This window comes from Saimiri boliviensis, chromosome 10 (genome assembly GCF_048565385.1).
Source record: "Saimiri boliviensis isolate mSaiBol1 chromosome 10, mSaiBol1.pri, whole genome shotgun sequence".
Lineage (NCBI taxonomy): Eukaryota > Metazoa > Chordata > Mammalia > Primates > Cebidae > Saimiri > Saimiri boliviensis.
In genome coordinates this window covers 68,599,213-68,621,888 of record NC_133458.1, presented here as the reverse complement: position 1 = coordinate 68,621,888, position 22,676 = coordinate 68,599,213, and the positions used below count along the sequence as shown (strand labels likewise).

Here is a 22,676-nt window from a genome sequence, read left to right as displayed (position 1 = left end):
GAACAGAGAAAAAATAGGCAAATTAAGGAAAATAGAAGCAGTATCCAAGCAAGAAGCAGATCAACCAAGAGAAAATGGTTAACAGATTATTTTCAAAGAGTAATTGCAAATATAATATCAGCAAAGTAATTTAGGGGGCCCTCAGTGTAAATGTGAGGTATGACCTTTGAAAGCATTTTCTTGGGGAAAGGTGAAAGAAAAATGAAAACATCATTTGTAGGTTTGAGTAACCTTTTCCCTGAATTTCCCTGACTCTAAAAATGAGGTGCCTTCTCTGATAGGAAGGCTTACCTAGTAATATATGATTCAGAAATAACGTTTTATATGCTCCAAGCCCACGATGACAAATAAGTTTTTTTGTTTTTTGTTTTTTTCTGAATGTTTAAGTAATTCGAGTGAAGACGGCTTTGGTCTGTGGTTTGGATTAATTAAGATATAACCAGATTAGTATTTGCATACTTTCACTGTTTCATGCTTTCAGCTAGTGTGTATGTATGAAGTGTCTCTATGTAGGCAGTTTTCTAAATCTTTGAATACAGTGGAGTACAAGATAGAAGAGTATGACACATAAGAGAGAGATTGTGGGGAGGAGCTCATGAAATCCTCTCTGAGGAAGTGAAATTAAGCTGAAATCTGATTTACAAGAAAGAGCCAACCATGTGAAGATCAAAGGAAAGAACATCCTAGGGAGAGAGAAGGGCTTTTAAGGACCTATAGTGAGAATAAGTTTGATATATTTAAAGGACTGAGAGAACTTATGTGGTATAAACCTGGTGAGGAGAGAGGAATGCCTTACAATGAGGGTAGGAAGTAAGCAGAGACCTGCTTACATCACACAACAGAGTACCTTTCGTCAGAATGTTAGAAGAAGCTGTTTTGAGAGTTTTAAACAAAGAGGTAACCTAAATATTTTCGTTTGTAAATGCTTTGGTAAAGGAGATAAGTGGGCACAAATGAGGAATGATGTTTGTACTGCAGTGATAGTAATGGAGTTGGACTGGCAAGGATAGATTTGAGATATATTTTCTACTTAAATGATAAGATTTGCCCGGTTTGGATGTGGACAGTCGAGTTAAAGCAAAGAGCAGAATCAAAGATAGCCTAGATTCTTTGACTTAAGCAAAATGACAGATTAGTGGTGCCAGTTACTAAGATGGCTGAGGATTTGGAGAGAAAAATGAAGCCTTTTGTTGTGGAAATTTCAGATATGCCTTACTAGACATCCCAGGTAGAGCTGTTAACGAGGCACTTACAGTCCTGAGGTCAAAGTGTACGACTGCATATAAAGATTGGGCATCATTGATATAAAGCATGTGACTGGGAGAGTGTGTGGAAAACAAGGGAAGGAAGCCCCAGAAAAGCCAAGCAGAGGAACAAGAGTCAGCAAAGTACATGAAGAGGTCTTTGTAATAGAAGAATACCAACAGAGAGGTATAATGGAAGCTAAGAAGAAAATAATTTTTAGAAGAGAGTGGTCAGCTGTCCTTTTATGAAAAAGCAGCCTATACCCAAAACTTAGTTTTAAAAGCCCAAATTACAAGATTATGGACTCTGTAAAGTTTTCTATGTACTTTAAACATGTAGTGAAAAAAGAATGATGAAAATTAGCTTAGTGCCACAGAGTGATAGAGGCCTTTGAGAGAGGGGAGAGTGAACAGTGCTGATAGTTAGGAAATGGATTGGAAGCTCTGCTGTTGCCGTCCTTATAGGTCTCTTCTCCTTTCTTGCTTTTCATTTTCTTCTCTTGAATATCAATAGACAAGCAGCAATCTCTCATTTGATACTACCTTTCCAAGTATCTATGTTTCTAAAAGTTCTGCCGCCTTTTACAGAAATAGGAGAGTCAGACTTCAACAAAACTCCAGCTCTCTTTTTATCCACTCATAGTTTAACTACTTTTTACCAGGCTTTAGTGGCATTTTGTTCTAAAAATCAGACATCTATTTTGCTTAACTATACATCGATAATTTGTACTAATTCGTTGATTTAATATAATAATTTAATAATTAATGATAACTTCAAATAGTGCTGCCAGTCTGAGCAGTATGCAGTACCTGTAGCACATTTAATATTTCTGTTCTATCTGTAAACTATTTTATAAAAACAATTATGTTTTTCTGTGGTTACTCCTTTCTAGTAACTGCAGTTGCTTTACCTTTAGAAGTTATGTAGCATAAACTATAGTGATTGGGAGCATGATTCAATTGATTATTTCTTACAGGAAATTTTGTTAGAAATTATGTTAATGTGCTAATGACTTAAGAGTTTCTCCATATCTTTTTGAAAATCAACAAGAACTCTTTTAGTCCTCATATGATACTGGTTGTTGAGACTTTTCAAGAAATGCTTTGAGTAGTTTACTTGGTTGTGTGGATTGTTTGGAATAATCATGTGGTAGCTTAGAAGAAGCATGGTAAAGATACTTTTAATTTGCATATTTGTATGTAGTAATGTCTAATCTGGAATTATCTTTACAGGAAAAAACAAAAAAGAAAAAGAAGCATAAGAAACACAGTAAGAAGAAGAAAAAGAAGGCTGCTAGTTCAAGTCCTGACTCACCATAACATTAAGAAAAATCAGGATTCTCTTATAAAGAAAGTGCAATGTCTGAGGAGATTTCAACTGTGAAACCTACAACATATTTACTAAAATGCATGAATTTTCTTGTTTTTAGAATTATTCCTGGACTGTTCAGTAGCCACTCAGATGCCACTGTGTGAAAGGGCCATAAATGTTGCCTGCTGCTTGAACATCTGTTTCTTTCAGTGCTTGATAACTCTGGGAGATAATACACTGCAGTCGTACTAGTGGTTAAGATATTTGGGAATAAAATTAATACTCTTGACTAGAAGTGTCTAAGGATAAAGCAACAGAAATTGAATCTGGATACACCTTTAATGTGTAATCAGAAATGACCAGATAACTCTAGTTAAAATTTTTGAAGGAGGGATTACATTAATATTTCAGAACCCTTACTCTGTAGATAAGTGTATTTTAATTTTTTTCCCCTCGTATACTTTTATTTACGTGGGGAAGGAGCTTTTAGGGTTGAGGGGGGTGGTTTGCTATCTCTTTAACTAGCAGAATAGTGTGCCTTTGATCTTCACACATCCTGTATTGTGGACACAGTAGCCATGCTTCACTGGGAGGTCAGAGCTGGCTACCAGCAGTCTTGCCCTTTACTGAGCTTAGTGTCATCCTTGGATGCTGTCATATGCTGCTTTGAGTGAACCAGAGAAACAGTCATTTGCAGCATGAGAAAGCCCCAAAAGCTCTGGGATTTACCTCCACTTCAATAATAATGAATATTTTTTAGCATTAGAATGTGTTATGTCATTTGAACTAATTTTGATTATACTTTGGCTTGGGAGAGGAATTATTTTAAATAGACACTGGTACTTTTTGAACTTGATAGCTAAAGATTCTAAAATGCATGTTTTATACTAAGTTTTAACCAGTCAGGAAAATTTAATGTAACCAGTGATAGTTTATTTTTTGTATGAATTTTGTTTAGGCTGCAATGTTTAGCTTTTGTTAACTCCTCACTCTTGCTGTCTTAAGTTCATTACTATGTTTAATGGCCTACTTGCCAAGATATTTAGCATGTAAAAAGCAGGGTTTTGATTTAAAAAAAAAAAAAAAAAAAAAAAGCTTCATATTGAAGCTGAGACTTACCTTACCATAAACAAGTTGAGTGGCAAGCCTGGTATGCTGTGTCTTATTGCCAGAATCTTAGTAAATGTAACATTTTAAAGGTTTGTTGTCTTTGTATATTAATAACAAGTTATGACAAGTTGAATTTAAATAAGAGTTACATTATTGCTCTTCCTGTGTCATATTTTACTAAGATTTTGTGCCTCATATCTACTGCTAAATTGTTTACTAGGAATGTTAAAAGGAATTGATAATTCATTTTCATTTTTATATAATCAGGTAACATGAAATACAACTTGATGTACAATTTTGCCAATTACAAAAGGCGTGCTAATTGTAGTGGCATATTCACAGAACATGTCGGCATGACAACAGGCTGAATAAATAGCTATTTTACTTAAAAACAGCAGTGTTCTTATCAGCTCCCTTTGGACTGCAAGTAAACTAACAAAGATAAGAAACACTCCTAGATGTTAAGTTGTAGATAGGTAAGACATATATCCCTAAATTTTTAGCTGTAAAAAAAAAAATTTCTTGGTTTCTTTAAATTTGATATTCAAAGCTACATACTATTTCCTAGTAAAAGATATCTACATGCTTTTGAATACTCAGAAAATTTGAGGGACATTTTACATCCAGAAGAAAGTTTTCTAGAATTGTTCATGGAAATGCCAGAAGATAAATTTATCAGGTCATATGTTCATCACTTTTGTTATGACACAGAAGTGTAAGTTTATAGACTAGTCCAGTATATGATGATTATATCCCACTAGAAGCAACAGTTTATTTTATTAGATTGGAGAAGAAAGTGATTTGGCAAAAAACTACTTTTTTCAGACTGTTAACTGTCTGGGCAACACTGTTTTTCCTAGTACTAGGATGGTAGCCTTAATAGTCTCCTCACAAGGTATGGAAAGAAAAGAATATTTGACGGAGTAATTTTTTTATTTTTATTTAGTTTTTGTTTGTTTGTTTTGGTGATAGGGTCTCACTCTCTTTCCTGTGCTGGAGTGCAATGGACGATTTCAGCTCACTGTACTCCAGCCCACTGCAGCGTCGACCTCCCAGGCTCAAGTGATCCTCCCACCTCCATCTCCCAAGTAGCTGGGACTTCAGGTGCATACCACCACAGCTCTTTTTAAATTTTTTTGAGACAGAATCTCGCTCTTGTTACCCAGGCTGGAGTGCAATGGCTCACTGCAACTTCCGCCTCCTGGGTTCAAGCAATTCTGCCTCAGCCTCCTGAGTAGCTGGGGTTACAGGCATGCGCCACCACGCCTGGCCAATTTTTGTGTTTTTAGTAGAGTTGGGGTTTCTCCATGTTGGTCACGTTGGTCTTGAACTCTTGACCTCAGGTGATTTCGCCTCAGAGTGGTGGGATTACAGGCGTGAGCCACCGTACCAGGCCAATTTTTTCTATTTTTTGTAGTGACGGGGTTCCACTATGTTGGCTAGGCTAGTCCCAAACTCCTGGGCTCAAGTGATCCATCCCTCTCTGCCTCCCAAAGTGCTAGGATTACAGATGTGAACCACCGTACCCAGCTGGCAGAGTAATATTATCAGTTATGTCTATTCCAAAGTTGCTACTCTGCAAATTACTAACATCTCTTCCTCCCTTCCAAACTACCCTTTTTCTTGACAAACTTTACACCAATTTTTTACAAGTACAAGGTATGTTACTAGGATAATGGTACTGGAATAACGCATAAATTGGTGGATGTCCAGATAGAAAAATGGACTTTATACTCATGCTACCTCTTTGTAATTGTTTGGATTCCTTTGGCTGCCTGTAGTATATATAGATGTTTTAAATACCATTAGAGTGTCCTGAATGTATTTTAATTAGAGTACAGATTTACATTCCTTCAGTCAAGATGTATTAAAAACTTATCGCTTAATTTTCTGACATTTCATACAGAACCATAGACAAGACTTGGAAACCAAGTGAGAAAAGTTATTCTTAAAACTTAAGTGACAGGGTTCACAGTTTTTAAAAAATTGCCGCCTTTTAACTTAAAATCTATGAATACTCATTTTGTTACTTGCTTAAGAAAAGTTTTGGGAAACTTTTATTTTCTCCCCAACAGTATTTAATCATAGGGCATTGCATTCTTGACTTCCTGGGCTCAAGCCAGCCTCCCACTTCAGCTTTCCCCATAGCTGGAACCTTTGACAGGCATGCACCACCACACCCTGCTAATTTTTAAATTTTTTTGTAAAGATAGGGTCTCCCTATGTTGCCCAGGCTGGCCTTGAACTCCTGGGCTCAAGCAATGCTCCTACTTCAGTTTCCCAAAATGCTGAGATTACAAGCATAAGCCACCATGCCCAGCCTTTACTATATTTAAAATTTTTTTTTCTTTATTTTGCGTGTTCCCCTCCCCCATATTTTAAATTTTGTTTTCCCCTCCATATTTTAAATTTTGTTTTTATATTTTATTTAAAAGTTAGAATGTAGTGTCCTAAATTCTAAATTACATTTTCTAAATACAGTTTCTACAATTCTAAATACATTTTCTTGCCTTACCACAGTGAAGGCCAGCAGACGTAGATGACATGTTTGTTCTCTCTACCAGGATTTACCAGTCGGTCCAATCAAAGTTGGAGGGGTAAAAGTGAGTTTTTACATTTTTCATTTTTCTAGAAACTCCCAGACTGAAGCCTGTTTGAATATCATAAAAGGGTGGTTGGTTAGAGTTTAGAGGAGGTTGTAATCTTTGAAGGAGCTATTGATAGCCTGGGAAATTATTTCCACTTAAAGATTAAGGTTTTTATGGCCGGGTGTGGTGGCTCATGCCTGTAATCCAAGCACTTTGGAGGCCAAGGTGGGCGGATCACCTGAGGTCGGGAGTTCGAGACCAGCCTGACCAACATGGTGAAACCCTGTCTTTAAAAAAAAGCAGTAAGAAATAAAGGTGTCATAGTGCTTTATTCATTTATGAAAAAAGAGATTAGGGTTTTTGTAATCTTAGTTATAATGTGTTCAAATGTTTTCAACTGTTTATGTTTTCAACTGTTCTGTTGGTGCTGAGGAGTATAAATGATATCAAATACTGCTTTAAGTGGTGTTTAGCCCCAAAGAAAAGATAAATGTTGGAATTGTTATAAATTTTTTAATTACATTAGCTGGGTATCATGGCTCATGCCTACAGTCCCAGCTACTTGGGAGGCTGAAGTGGAGGATGGCTTGAGCCTGGGAAGTCGAGGTGGCAGTGAGCTATGATTGTGCCACTATTCTTCAGCCTGGGCAATGTGATACAGTAAGACCCTGCCTAAAAAATAAAAATAGGCCGAGTACTATGGCTCAGGCCTGTAATCCCAGTACTTAGGTAGGCTGGGGTGAGTGGATTGATTGAGCCCAGGAATTCGAGACCAGCCTGGGCAACATGGCAAAACCCCATCTCTACAAAAACGCAAAAGATAAGTCAGGTGTGGTGGTGCTTGCCTTTAATCCCATATACTGGGGAGACTGAGGTGGGAGGATCACTTGAGCCCAGGAGGTAGAAGTTGCATTGAGCTGAGATGGCGCCACTGCACTGTATCCTAGGCGATGCAGAGCAAGACCTTGTCTCAAAAAGAAAGTAATAAATTTTTAGATCACAGAAACCGTAATGAAATTACCATATTTGGAGTGGTAGCAACCATTATTGCATACTTTTCTAGTTACTTGAGAATCTTCTGTGTGTGGTTGCTGGGATGTTGCCATGGTCACATTCCATGTTGGGATTGGGGTAGTGAACTGTGGAAGCTCAGGATGCCCAGGCTTGAAGCTAGGCTATCTGGGAAGTCTGGTGTGTGTTAAAGCCATACTGGACATGGACCAAAAGGCTCTGAGGAAACTGGTAGAATCCATTAGTGAAAGTGTCAAGAGCTGTAAGTACTGGCCAGACTTCAGTGCTGCCTGAACATCTTGATTCATGGAAATGTTTAAAAAGCAAAAAGATGAGGATATATTAAAAAGATACAGGAGCCAACCTGAAAACTACCAATGGCCAAACCTGGAACAACTTGAGCGGCAAAGTAACATAATATTGATAGGCATCTTAGTCTATTTGGGCTTCTGAACAAAATACCATAGATTGGATGGTTTATAAGCAACAGGAATGTACTTATAGTTCTGGAGGCTGGGAAGCCCAAGGTTGAGACAGATTCACTGTCTAGTAAGGAAGGGCCTGCTTGCTTTCTGGCTCATAGATGGCACTTCCTTGCTGTGTCCTCACTGAAATGGAAGGGACTAGCTAGCTCTCTAGGGCCTCTTACTTTATAAGAACATGAGGCCTAACTGCCTCCCAAAGGCCACACCTCCTAATATAATTATGTTTGGGGATAAAATTTCAACATGAATTTGGTAGTGGGCAGGGAGGGGCCCAAACAGACGATAGCAGTATGTAACTCGTAGTATAAAATAAATACATGTGACTTAATACTGACATAAATAAATAATAATTATAAATAAATGGAAAAGGGAAAAATCTTCCTTATGGGAGAATTCTAAATAGTAGTGTAGATAACCACTTTCCAGGAAGTAGAGCTTAATTCTCTTATTGAGTGACTAGCTTCAAACGAATATTGTGGAAAGAGAAAAATAGTAACTATAGTGGAGAAAGCTGGCAGACTCTAGCTTAACCAAATGATAAAGTTTAACATCCATAGTGATATATCATGTTGAGATCATGTTTCTCTTTACATGTGGCTAGAGCAGCACTTTACCTCTGTGGTGGTATTCCCCAAAACAGACAATCACAGTCTAATCATGAGAAAAACAGGCACACAGCCAGATGTGATGACAAGCACCTGTAATCCTAGCTACTGGGAAGGTTAAGGCAGGAGGATAATTTGAGCCCAGGAGTTCGAGGCTGCAATGAGCTCACACTACTGCTCTCCAGCCTGGGAAACATAGCAAGAGTCCATCTCTTAAAAAAAAGAAAAAAATAATTTTATAAAACAGGTAAACTTAAAATGATGACCATTTCATTCTACAAAATAAATCCAAAACTTTCATATTCATGAAAAGCAAGGAAAGATTGAAAACTATCACAGGTTGGAGGAGACATGACAACTGAATACGGTATCCCAGATTGAATTCTGGTATTAAAACCAAGGATGTTAGTGTAAAAACTGGAAATCCAATTAAAATCTAGTTAACCAATGTAATGTACCAATGTTAATACATTAGTTTTGACAAATGCACCATGGTATAAGACATTAGCATTAGGAAGAAACTAGGTGAAGAGTATATAGGAACTCTTTGTAATATCTTTGCATCTCTTAATCTAAAATTATTCCAAACTACAATGGGTCAATTTCTAGTATCTCAACACCATCCTCATTAATGACCCATGGTTTTCTTTCGTTTTTCTTTTTTAGACAGAGTCTCACTTTGTCACCCAGGCTGGACTGTAGTAGTGGCACAAACAAAGCACACTGCACCCTCGACCTCCCTAACTCAAGCCATTCTTTCACCTCAGCTTCCCTAATAGCTTGGGCCTGCAGGCATGTGCCACCACGCTTGACTAATTTTTGTATTTTTTGTAGAGATGGGGTTTCATTATATTGCCCAGCTGGTCTCGAAATCCTGAGCTCAAGCAATCTGCCAACCTCGTGCCCGGATTACCTAGTAAGGCCACCATGCCTGGCTTTACAATGGTTTCTTGACCACATGTGCAAGGTATTTAGATATCATGAAATCTGAGATACACTGATAAAATTCAGGAAAGGTTAGCTTATTACTTGCTGAAGATTGTATCTAAAATATTTGATTGCTTTGTTGGATGACTTGTCAATATTTGACTCTCAGAGCAGCTCTTGACTTACTATTCTAACCTCCCTTTTCGCAGACTTCCATTTTCACACCACTGTTGGTGCTAACATTTCCATTCAGATGATAACTTTCTACCAGAGTTGAGCAGGGTTGCTTTCAGGCAGGCATTAATATAGTGTATATAATGCATCTATACCTGAGCTTCATTTTTCTTCATATTCCGAACAAGAAAAACATTCCAACTTTTTGTCCTCAAAGCAGCTGCATTCAATCACCGAGCCTGATTTTCACTGTACTGTATTGGTTAAAAGAGTTTAAAAAATCCTAGTTTTAAAGGGAGAAGACATAGACCCCTATCAGTCTAAGAGAGGAGTATCAAAATCACATTGCACGAAGAGCATGTTCAGTGGGTACATTGATATGATCATTTTTAGGAAAATACAAACAGCCTCATCAGAATTCACCATTAATAAGGTAGTTTCGCCGGGCGCGGTGGCTCAATCCTGTAATCCCAGCACTTTGGGAGGCCGAGGTGGGTGGATCACGAGGTCAAGAGATCGAGACCAGCCTGGTCAACATGGTGAAACCCCGTCTCTACTAAAAATACAAAAAATCAGCTGGGCATGGTGGCGCGTGCCTGTAATCCCAGCTACTCAGGAGGCTGAGGCAGGAGAATTGCCTGAACCCAGGAGGCGGAGGTTGCGGTGAGCCGAGATCGCACCATTGCACTCCAGCCTGGGTAACAAGAGCAAAAACTCCGTCTCAAAAAAAAAAAAAAAAAAGAAAAAAAAGAAAAAATAAAAATAATAAGGTAGTTTCAAGAATCTACTGCCAGGTGGCCAGTAGTCTTTTATCCCTCACCCACCTCCCAGCACTTTGGGAGGCTGAGGCAGGTGAATCACTTTAGGTCAGGAGCTCAAGACCAGCCTGGTCAACATGGTGAAGCCCCATCTCTACTAAAAATATAAAAATTAGCCAGGTATGGTGGCAGGCGCCTGTAATCCCAACTACTCAGGACGCTGAGATAGGAGAATTGCTTGAATTCGGAAGGCAGAGGTTGCAGTGAGCTGAGATCATGCCACTGCCCTCCAGACTGGGTGACAGAGCAAGACTCCACCTCAAAAAAAAAAAAAAAAAAATTACTTCCAGGCTGTGCAGTGGCTCACACCTGTAATCCCAGCACTTTTGGAGGCCAAGGCAGGAGCCCAGGAGTCTGGTCAACATAGTGAGACTTCATCTCTACTAAAAATTTAAAAGTTAATGGCTTTTGGATGGAGCAACTTGGGTGGAGCTGGAGGCTATTATTCAAAGTGAAGTAACTCAGGAATGGAGAACCGAATATCACATGGTTTCATAAGTGGGAGCTAAGCTATGAGGATGCAAACACATAAGAATGATACAATGGACTTTAGGGACTCTGTGGGAAGGGTGGGAGGTGGGTGAGGGATAAAAGACTACATACTGGGTACACTACACTGCCCAGGTGACAAATGCACCAAAATATCAGAAATGACCACTAAAGAACTTATTCATGTAAGCAAAAACCATATGTACCCCCAAAACTATTGAAATAAAAATTTTTAATTAAAATTAGCCGGACATGGTGGTGTATACCTGTAGTCCCAGCTACTCAAGAGGCTGAGACAGGAGGATCCCTTGAGCCCAGGAGTTCAAGACTGCAGTGGGCTATGATTTCACTGCTGCACTCCAGCCTGGGAGAGAGATTCTGTCTCTTAAAAAAACAAAAAAAGGATTACATTTTATGCTTTTAGAGACTGAAGGAATCTCAGAGATCACTAAGTGTTAAAGGTGATGGCAGTGAGACATAAAGAAGCTGTATGACTTGTGTAAGTCCCTCAGCTATTTAGGATAAGAAATGGAAGTGGAACCCAGGGGCTTATTGAGGTTTGGATCCCCAGCCCACAAAGTCTCACCCATCGGTTCTCAGTCCTGACAGTGCATCAGATGCTTGTGCACTTCTTCAAAATAGCATTTTACTAAGTCTGGAGTGAGAACCAGGTATGTGCATATTTAAAATTTTCCATTTGAAAACTGCAGATCTGATCAGTCACAAAGACTGAGTTTCTGTAGCATCTCAGGCTCCCTCCTTAGCTTTCTGTTTTTATTTCCACCTCCCTATCCCAAACACTATCCCTCCAAGCCTGGCTTCCATGCTTCCAGCTTTCCTACTGCAATACAGCTTCACCAGATGGATTTTCCTAAACCACTTTTACTGTTATGCCCGTCTCCTGTTCCAAAATTTTCAGTGGCTTAACCCAAAGATTCTTAACTCCTGGGGCATAGAAGCTGAGCTCTTGTTCAAAAGCTAATTCCTGGGCTTGCTGTTAACAATTCTGGTTTAGCAGATCTAGGGCAAGTTCTGGGAAACTGTAAGCATGGGGCAGTGGAAAGGGGATTAATTCTCATACAAATGGTCCAAAAATGATACCATAAGAAGCACTGCTCCTGTATGATAAATGTTAATCCGCTGATCATATTTAATTGGATTGAAAAACTCAGCAATTAAGTTGTATTTATTTCTCTTTTCATTTTACAGTCAAAAAAAGTGAGCTAGAGTGTCTCATAAGACTCTTCTACACCTTTGTGGGAAGAGCTGGTGGAAGATTTGGTAATATTGGGCTAGATTGTAACACATTTCGAGGAATCCTGTACAGCGTATTTGGAATGACTGATGATATGTTGATGAATAGGGGTAAGAAGTCATAAAAGACTAAAAAGAGCCTATCTGAAATAGCAAACATACACATATTCCATTTTCATGAAAGACTTAGAATTTTTTTAACTCCAAACTAGAAGGCATAAATTCCAGAAATGTAGGCTGCAAACATTATTGGTTTGATTATGAGGATGGTTTTCAATACAAACTCACTCAGAATTTCCTATCTCATACGTGTACAGCTTTGAGAAATAACCAGTAGGGCCAGGCACGGTGGCTCATGCCCATAATCCCAACACTTTGGGAGGCCAAGGCAGGTGGATCACCTGAGGTCAGGAGTTTGAGACCAGCCTGACCAACATGATGAAACCCTGTCTCTACCTAAAATACAAAAATGAGTGAGGCGTGGTGGTGCACGCCTGTAATCTCAGCTACTTGGGAGGCTTGCAGCAGGGGAATTGCTTGAGCCCAGGAGGTGGAGGTTGCAGTCAGCCAGGATTATGCCACTGCACTCCAGCCTGGGTCACAAGAGTGAAACTCCATCTGAGAGAGAGAGAGAGAGAGAGAGAGAGAGAGAGAAATAACCAATAATGAGCTAAGTAAGCTAGCAGTATCTTTTTTTTTTTTTTTTTTTTTTCAGCCAGTCTCCTTCTGCTGCCCAGGCTGGAGTGCAGTGGTACAGTCTCAGCTCACTGCAACTTCCACCTCCCAGGTTAAAGCAATTCTTATGCCTCTACCTCCAGAGTAGTAGGGATTACAGGAATGTGCCCGGCTAGTAATAGATTTTTAAGATGTACAATTTGATAAGTTTTGACACGTGTATACCTACTAAACCATCACCACAATCAAAATAATTAACATTCATCGTCTCAAAAAGAATAATGTTTTATTTTATAGGACAATAAAATTTCCAATTAAAAAATAAGGTGTTATTTTAGTAATTTACCTTCAGATATTGTGCAAACTCTTTAGAACAGAATTTCTGACACTTTTTTTTTTAGAATAAACATCACTTCTGCTGATGTGTGGCTAGAATAATTTTAAAAATGAAAAAAAAAAGAATGAACATTATCACATTAACTCCACTGTGTGTCTTCTGGGCTCCTAGTAACTGTACAAAACATCACAAATGAAGCTCATCATTGCTTATGGAGACATTATCCTCCATCTTTACGAATATGGCAAAAAACACATTTCCAGTAATTTTGATTGTTTCAAGAAGACTGTGTCAAAACTTTTCCCCCTCAATTTGGGAGACACATTTTTCTATCCATACTTACATACTGTTGAATTATATAATAGCCCTAAATTACAATACACTTACACATTCTTTTTCTTTCAGTGTTTTTTGCATTTGACAAAGACAATGATAACTACATAAATATTAAAGAATGGGTTAAAGGATTATCAGTGTTTCTTCGAGGAACTTTTGAAGAAAAGCTGAAGTGTAAGATTTCTATATGTCATTACTGCCTTAGTAATATATAGTCAATTTTGTACTTAGTGAATGCTTAAATGTTTAAAAATATAAAATCAGTGTTCTTTATAACAGCCTTGCAAAAATAGTTCATGATAGCTTAAAAAAAAAAAAAAAGCAGATGAAATGGGTGGCATAATTGTAAGGTCATGGAAGAGTCCCCAGCTCTGGGATTCCCAAAACATTTCCTTCACTGGTTTCGGAATGCCCAAATGTTACCACCAGGTTGAGTCTTTGGCTTCTAACCCATGCTAAGAACAGCAGCTAAGGGTCAGGGCTTGTGCTAACTCTGATCAGCTGGCAAGGCTGAGTTTCTAAGGCTGCCTCTGGGGAAACATGTATAATTCTTTTGTCTTTTCTTTGACATTTATGAATTTTTTAGTTTCTCTGTGTTGTACTTTTTTTCTCCCACTCTGATTTTTCATGAGATAAGATAACTTTTAAATATAGTTTCCAGTTGGGTACAGTGGCTCACTCCTGTAATCCCAGCACTTTAGGAGGCCTGGGTCAATGGATCACTTGAGGTCAGGAGTTCAAGACCAGCCTTGCCAACATGGTGAAACCCCATCTCTGTAGAAAATACAAAAAGTAGCTGGGCATGGTTGAACATCCCTATAATCCCAGCTACTAGGGAGGCTGAGGCAGGAGAATAGCTTGAACCCAGGAGGCAGAGGTAGCAGTGAGCTGAGATCATACCAGTTCATTCCAGACTGGGCAACAGAGTGATGAGACTCTGTTTCAAAAAATAATGAAAATAGATAAATAAATAAAGTTTCCACTTAGGTTTGCTGCAGTGTTTTATACCAAAGTCTCACTGAAGAGTGAAAAGTTGTTTTCTGAATGTAAATTGTGGTAATGCTAATATTTGGTGAAAATGGTCGTGACACTTGAATGCAGCTGTACATGATTGAACAGCCTCCTGTTAGCAAAGAAAATTTCTCTAATCTCGGTTCCTAAAAATGTTTCATATACATTTAAAGATAGGTATTTTTGAGAAAATACTACTTTCTGGTCAGGTTGTTTTGCAAACTCATATATATGCTACAGATTGAAGAAATTCAGCAGAAAGACCCAACTAATCTGATACTCTCAAGTTTTATTCCTACTTTTGTGAAAACATTTAATTAGATTTACAAACTCCACAAAAGTTCCTTCACTGTGGGACTCCCTTATTCACAAATGACCTGAGTAAGATCATTTGTGGGATGAGTGAGTGAAGTTTGGTACTTACAAAACTCTAAGCCATGGAAAGCATTCTCCAGAAAGAGGTTATTTGATAATTTTGGATAGTGCAGATGGGCAGATCCCAAGGACATTACTGATTCACTGTCCAAATATATCCAGAAATGTTCTTCGCCAGGCATATAGTGAAGTGTGTACTTCGTTTTTGCACTCTATGTAAGAACAGAATCATAATATTGATATAGATACACACATGTTTATACATGTATGTGTATATATGTTTGCATGATTGAAGGTTTAAAAACTTTATCTCAAAGCTTCTTGATTGCAGCTTCAAATCATTTTTAAACCTTCAATATAAATATCCAGAAATTATTTTTTTATTTTCACATCCCAAGGAATATTTAATCTAATGGAAAAAAATGTAGTAAAGAGTACTTTATTCTAAAATATCTCTACCATATAATGGATTAAATTAGTAATTGTATGGAATATCAATTGTTTTTATCTTTTAGTTTTATAAATTGAAATAACTAAAGAGAAGACTAATGACACTTTAACTGCCGTTGTCTAAATCTTTTAACTTCTTTTGCTTTAAAAAGTCTGTTTTGAAGTTTATTTGAATGGAGATGGTTACATTTCTCAGGAGCAAATGTTTGACATGTTGAAGAACAGTCTACACCAACAGTCTTCTGAAGAAGATACTGATGAAGCAATAAAAGAACTGGTTGATATAACACTGAAGAAAATGGTAAGAAAACTGCAATGAATTATATTCAGTCAAATAGATATTAGATAAAGCTAAGGAAATGATTTCTTCCATAATGAATGCATCCTTTATGAGTGCAGGATTTTTTGTTTGTTCTCTGACCTATCTATTGCTTAGAACAATGCCTGGCTGATAGTGGTGCTCAATAAATATTTGTAGAATAGCTGGGCACTAAATGAATCACTATACAAAATGGATATTTATTTTCTTATTTTAAAAAATTTTAGTATCAGTAAAATCTCATTAGTTTCAGGGGAGACCAGATGCAATGCATGCATGTACAATTGAATGCTACTCTATTTTGTCTTTATGACCTAACTCCTCCAATCCATCTAAATATTCATTATAATACAATAACATAATAATAAAAATAGTTGACCCCTATAGAGTGCTTTCTAAATGTGAGGCCCTTCAGGAAGCTTTAATGTGTGAAACTCATTTTATTTTATTTTGAGACAGAGTCTCACTCTGTCACCTAGGCTGAATCTCAGTAGTGCGATCTCGGCTCACTGCAACCTTCGCTTCCTGAGTTCAACTGATTCTTCTGCGTCAGTCTCCTGAGTAACTTAGATTACAGGCATGTGCCACCACACCTGGCTAATTTTTGTATTTTTAGTAGAGACGGGGTTTCACCATGTTGTGCAGGCTGGTCTCAAACTCCTGACCTCATGATCTGCCCACCTCAGCCTCCCAAAGTGCTGGGATTACAGGTGTGAGCCACTGCACCTGTCCATGAATTCATTGTATCCTCATCACAAACTTACTGTCATGGGATTCTTGGGATATCACTTTGCCAGCGAGAAACTTCTGTGGCTAGTGGCACCTTTGTCTAAGTTTTACTCGGGCCCACTGGACTCATTCCACCAACTTGTGCTTGGCTTATGCTACTGGCCTGGATCCCATGCCTGCCAAGGGTGAGTCAGACAAAGGGTACGTGAGTGAGTGACCATGGGGTCCAGCCACTGCACACAGATAGGCACACTGGCTGTGGCGGTGTGGGTAGCTCCAGGTGCCAGCACAGGCACTATCTCTCTGTGAGGCTACAGATGGACCAAGTATACTGCAAGCAGCTTCCACAGTTGGCACCAGGGAATGTGGTAGTGGCCAGAAGCTTGGAGATGCCAGGAACTGCAGATCCCCAACGAGGGTGTCACATCCCTGGCTTGGGGAGCTCCTAGGTCTGGACTCTCTGAAGAGCCACAGCTCTTCTCTCCTCCTTTCTTCTCTCCTTGTCACCCACAACATGGTGAGCAAGGGGCATGTTTCAGCCCTGTTTGTATTATAGCCCTTTTAGTCCCACCATTCAGCAAATCCCAAGTTTTTGTCCTGCATCTAAGAAGAATGAGGTATGTGAACAAGTGGAGGGTGAGCAAGGCAAAGAGGAGTTTTACTGAGTAACAGAACAGCTCAGAGGAGAACGGCAGTGGGTAGCTCCTCTCCACGTGTTCAGCTCTCAGCAGAGGAGAGACCCTGAATTGTGTAGCTCCTCTCCACAAGCAGGTCATCTCCTTGTCTCCTTGAGTCTGGCTGAGTCTGGGGGTTTTTATGAGCATCAGAGGGGAAGAAGTGTGTGCTGATTGGTCCACTGTTAGTTATGAGCAGCCCGGAAAAACCACCGTAAGTTCCCACTCTGTTCCAGGCCTTCCCCAGCTTGAAGGTGGGGCTTAATTGGGGACCTGCCCCTTTTTACCCCAGAGCCGGTCTGCTTCCTGCTGCTGTTCATGGTGCCCAGGTTGTTTGTGCCAAGGGGTGCCTACAAGCCAGCCCTGAGCTGCCTTCAGCACCCCCTCAGCCTCCCTCCAATGCTAGTTAATGTCCAAAGTCCAGAGGACCAAGTCAGCAGAGAGAGTCCAGGAAGTGGCAGCAGTCACTCACAAGCCTGCAGAGTAGGCACCAGGAGCAGTTATCTCCAAGCCTGTGGAGGGAAGGGGGCCCTTCCCAGTCCCCAAGAGTGCAGAGATGCCTGGATCTGCAGCTGTGGCTTGAGTGGCTACAGCTGTGTCCAAGAGGGTGGGGCTCCTACCTGCTACATGGAGTGCATAGCCCCAGCCATGCCTCCTTGCTGCAGTTGGCACCTTTGCAGTGGCTGCTCCAGATGGTAACCCTAGAAAATGAGGTGCATAATTCATCTCTCAATAAAACCCAAGGTAATTCTTGGCTGAGTGCAGTGGCTCATGCCTGTTATCCCAGCACTTTGGAAGGCTGAGATGGGCAGATCACTTGAGGTTAGGAGTTCACGACCAGCCTGGCCAACATGGTGAAACCCCATCTCTATCGAAAATATAAAAATTAGCCAGGCATGGTGGTGTGCACCTGTAATCCCAGCTTGAACCCAGGAAATGGAGGTTGCAATGAGCCGGGGTAATGCTACTGCACTCCAGCCTGGGTGACAGAATGAGACTCTGTCTAAAAAAAAAAAAAAAAGTTTAAGGTAATTATTTTACTATGGTCATGGTGATTTCTACCCTATTCTTTGATCTTAAGCTGGTTACCAGTGAGGTTTTGTGAATCTAAGGCAGCCCAGGCCCAGTTCACCTATATTACCTTGGAGTTCAGGAAAGAAACAGATAGATAGTGGGAGGTTTTAGAGTCTCAGATCTAGCTAATGCAGTCTCCAAAGTGTCCTCTTTTGGAAGTACAGTCACTCGGCCTGTTAAGGCTGAGGGTGGATTCATTCTTGAGAGACAGTATGCTCCCTATACTACACACACCCTTTTTTGGATATCAATTTATTTTTTATTTTTAATTTTTCTGGGTACGTAGTAGGTGTATATATTTATGGGGTATATGAGATACTTTGATATAGGCATGTAATGCATAATAATCACATCATGGTAAATGGGGTATCCATTCTCTCAAGCATTTATCCTTTGTGTTACAAACAATCCAATTATACTCTTTTAGTTATTATTAATACTATGTTTTTTCTCTTTTTGAGAAGTAGTGTCCCTCTGTTGCCCAGGCTGGAGTGCAATGGGGCCATCTGGCTCACTGCAATCTCCGCCTCCCAGGTTCAAGGGATTCTCTTGCCTCAGCCTCCCTAGTAGTTGGGATTACAGGTGCCAAAAATTATATGTCCAGCTTTATTTTTGTATTTTTAGTAGAGATAGTGTTTCATCATGTTGGCCAGGCTGGTCTCGAACTTCTGACCACAAGTGATCCATCCACCTTGACCTTCCAAAGTGCTAGGATTACAGGTGTGAGCCACTGTGCCTGCCTCTTTTAGTTATTTTTAAATGTACAATGAAATGATTATTGACTATGGTCACCCTGTTGTGCTATCAAATACTAGGTCCTCTTCATTCTTCCCGTTTTTGTACCTATTAACCATTCCCCCCACACACACACAGACACACGCACACACCTCTACTACCCTTTCCAGCCTCTGGTAACCATCATTCTACTCTCTGTGTCCATGAGCACAATTGTTTTAATTTTAACTCCCACAAATAAGTGAGAACACGTGAAGTTTCTCTTTCTGTGTCTGGCTTATTTCACTTAACATAATGGCTTATAGTTCCATCCATGTTGTTGCAAACAACAGGATCTCATTCTTTTTCATGGCTGAATAGTACTCCATTATATATGTGTACCACTTTTTTTTTTTCTGAGACTGAGTTTTGCTCTTGTTGCCCAGGTGGCATGATCTTGGCTCAAGGCAGCCTCTGCCTCCCCGGTTCAAGCAGTTCTCCTGCCTCAGCCTCCTGAGTAGCTGGGATTACAGGCACCCTCTACCATACCCAGCTAATTTTGGGGGTTTTTTTTAGTAGAGTTGGGGTTTTACCATGTTGGCCAGTCTGGTCTCGAACTTTTGACCTCAGGTGATCTGCCCACCTCAGCCTCCCAAAGTGCTGGGATTACAGGGTTGAGCCACCACACCCAGCCACATTTTTTTTTTTTTAATCCATTCACCTGTTGAGAGGCACATTGTTTCCTAAAAGTCTTGGCTATTGTGAGTGATACTGCAATAAGCATGAGAGTGCAGCTGTCTCTTCAATATCCTGATTTCTTTTAGATACATACCAGGCAATGGGATTGGTGGATCATATGGTAGCTCTATTTTTAGTTAGTTTTTTGAGACAAGGTCTCACTCTGTCACCTAGGCTAGAGTGCAGTGGCATGATCACAACTCACTGCAGTCTTGACCTCCTGTGCTCAAGCAGTCCTGCTGCCTCAGCCTTTCAAGCAGCTGGGACTACAGGCATGTGCCACCATACCCAGCTAATTTTTTAAATTTCTTTTTTTAGAGACAGAATCTTACTATGTTGTCCAGGCTGGTCTTGAACTTCTAGATTCAAGCGATCCTCCTGCCTCTACCTCCAAAATTGCTAGGTTTGATGTGAGCCACCATGTCCAGTTTTGAGGAACCTCCAAACTGTTCTCCATGGTTGTTGTACTAATTTAACTTCCCACCTACAGTTTACGAAGGTTCCTTTTTCTCCACATCCCTGGTAGCATTTGTTATTCCCTGATTTTGGGATATAAGCCATTTTAATTGGTGTGAAATGATATCTCATTGTAGTTTTGATTTGCATTTCTCTGATGATCCATGAATGTTGAGTACCATTTCATATACCTGTTTGACATTTCTACATTTTCTTTTGAGAAATGTTAGGTCTTCTGCCCATTTTTAAATTTTATTATTATATTTCTTTCCTGTAGAGTTGTTTGAACTCCTTATATATTCTGGTTATTAATCCCTTGTCAGATGGATAGTTTGCAAATATTAATATTTTCTCCCATTCTATGGGTTTTCTCTTCACTTTGTTGATTTGCTGTGCAGAAGTTTTTTAACTTGATGTGATCCAGTTTGTCCACTTTCGCTTTGGTTGCCTGTGCTTGTGAGAAATCTTCAGCCAGACCAACCAATGTCCTGGAGAGTTTCTCTGATGTTTTCTTGTAGTCATTTCATAGTTTGAGGTCTTACATTTATGTCTTTTAATCCATTTTGACTTAATTTTTGTATATGGTAAGAGGTAGGGGTCTAGTTTCATTCTTTTGCATATGGATGTCTAGTTTTCCCAGCACCCTTTACTGAAGAGACTGTATTTTCCCTAACATGTTCTTGATACCTTTGCCAAAAATGAGTTCACTGTAGATGTAAGGATTTGTTTGTGAGTTCTCTATTGTGTTCCATTGCTCTATGTGTGTATTTTTATGCCAGTACCATGCTGTTTTGGTTACTGTAGCACTGTAGTATAATTTGAAGTTAGGTAACATGATTCCACCACTTCTTTTTGTTCAGGATAGCTTTGGTTATTCTGGGTCTTTTGTGGTTCCATATCAATTTTAGCATTGTTTTTTCTATTTCTGTGAAGATTACATTGAATTTGTAGATTGCTTTGGGTAGTATGGACATTTTAACAATATTGATTCTTCCAGTTCATGAACATGGAATATCTTTTCATTTTTTTGGGTTTCCTCTTCAATTTCTTTCATTAGTATCTTAGAGTTTTCACTGTAGAACTCTTTTATTTCTTAGGTTAATTCCTAGAAATTTAATTTTATGTATACCTATTGTAAATGCGATTACTTTTCTTCTTTTTCAGAATGTTGACATATAGAAATACTACTGATTTTTGCTATGTTGATTTTGTATACCACAGCATTACTGAATTTGTCAGTTCTAGTGTTTTTGGTGTAGTCTTTAGGTTTTTCCAAATGTAAGGTTATATCATTTACAAACAAGGATAATTTGATTTCTTCCTTTCTAATTTAGATCACCTTTATTTCTCTCTTCTCTAATTGCTAGCTAGGACCTCTCCTTTGAAAGAAAATTAATGGAGTAAATTTTTACAATTACTTAAGTTTTTCTGTAGGTTAAACTCTCAGCAGCCCTGATGTAATTATGCCCGTAAGTGAAAAAACAAGAACCTGTTGAAACCAATTCAATTAAGCGCTTAAAGGCATTCATAATCTCTACACATGCTGTGTTTACTCCCTACTCCTGTACAACATACTTAATTGCTCATGATCCCTGTCATGAATGCTTCACTCCAGGCAGCTTTGTCTTCTTAATTTATACTCATTTGCTGTCTTAATTCAGGTGGGCCACTCTTCTGCACTTCCTCCTCATACCTCTCTACCTACCCAGATCCCAACCATCCTTAAAGGTTCAGTAGTGGTCTCCAAGTCTTCTTCAGAACTGTTACTGCCATAATAACTCCCAGTGCCTTGCTCCTTAACAGAGCAACTTCACTGTTACCCTTTTACCTGGTGGGCTCCCAAGTAAGAGATCCTTTGTGGAGCAAATTCTACAAAAAAATAAGCTTGAAAATCATTACCCTATTGTACTTATTTTTATCATAAAATAGCCATATAATAATGAACTTCCCTCCTGAGATGTTTAATCGGTGCTAGATTTAAAAAAATAATAATAATAATGAACTTCCCCTAATTTTTATCTTATTTCTCCAATTAGAGTGTAAGTGTTTTAGGAGCAGGGCTACATTTTATATATTTAAAGTAACTCAGGTATGCCTGTTAGAATAATAAAAATAAAATAAGGGGACTCTGCAAATTTTTTTTTTTTTTTTTTTTTTTTTTTTGAGACAGAGTTTCGCTCTTGTTACCCAGGCTGGAGTGCAATGGCGCAATCTCGGCTCACCGCAACCTCCGCCTCCTGGGTTCAAGCAATTCTCCTGCCTCAGCCTCCTGAGTAGCTGGAATTACAGGCACACGCCACCATGCCCAGGTAATTTTTTATATTTTTAGTAGAGACGAGGTTTCACCATGTTGACCAGGATGGTCTCGATCTCTTTGACTTCATGAGCCACCCGCCTCGGCCTCCCAAAGTGCTGGGATTACAGGCATGAGCCACCGCGCCCGGCCGCAATAATTTTTGATTTATGTAGAGAGTCTACAGAAGTGTGACAACTTTTACTTGGTAAAATTTGTTTAGCCTAGAGAGCTATTTTCCATGCAAAATTTAAAACAAGCATTTATCAAGAAATATCTTCTCTCTCTCTAGGATTATGACAATGATGGCAAGATATCTCTTGCAGACTTTGAAAAAGCAGTAAGAGAAGACAGACTTCTGTTGGAGGTATTTGGACCATGTTTACCAGAAGCAAAGGTATAGTTACTAGTGCCAACAGCCCAAATAGATTCAGGAAAAATTTTAAAGGGTCAGAAAGTAATACTTGCTAGACACTCT

At 39.2% G+C, this 22,676-nt stretch overlaps 2 protein-coding genes across 2 annotated transcripts in view; both read left to right on the top strand.

The window, feature by feature from the left end:
* Positions 1 to 2,579, top strand: part of FAM133B (family with sequence similarity 133 member B) — a 32,911-nt gene extending 30,332 nt beyond the window's left edge. Inside the window, exon 11 of the mRNA XM_039473007.2 lies at positions 2,478 to 2,579. Coding sequence (XP_039328941.1) covers positions 2,478 to 2,564 — 87 coding nt within the window. The 3' untranslated portion in view covers positions 2,565 to 2,579. The remainder of the gene's footprint in view (positions 1 to 2,477) is intronic.
* A 91-nt stretch (positions 2,580 to 2,670) lies between these two features.
* Positions 2,671 to 22,059, top strand: LOC141580089 (calaxin-like). The gene is made up of 4 exons (XM_074379435.1): positions 2,671 to 6,269; positions 11,973 to 12,128; positions 13,435 to 13,539; positions 15,354 to 22,059. The coding sequence occupies exons 1-4, from the start codon at positions 6,206 to 6,208 to the stop codon at positions 15,518 to 15,520; spliced, it is 492 nt and encodes a 163-aa protein (XP_074235536.1). The 5' UTR covers positions 2,671 to 6,205; the 3' UTR covers positions 15,521 to 22,059.
* The last annotated feature ends 617 nt before the right edge of the window (positions 22,060 to 22,676 follow it).

Excerpts from the sequence above, each read along its gene's own strand:
- LOC141580089 (XM_074379435.1), top strand. The coding sequence starts at position 6,206 with ATGACATGTTTGTTCTCTCTACCAGGATTTACCAGTCGGTCCAATCAA. Across the intron at positions 12,129-13,434 it reads TGATATGTTGATGAATAGGG|TGTTTTTTGCATTTGACAAA; the intron begins GTAAGAAGTCAT and ends TTTTTCTTTCAG. Across the intron at positions 13,540-15,353 it reads TTTTGAAGAAAAGCTGAAGT|TCTGTTTTGAAGTTTATTTG; the intron begins GTAAGATTTCTA and ends TGCTTTAAAAAG.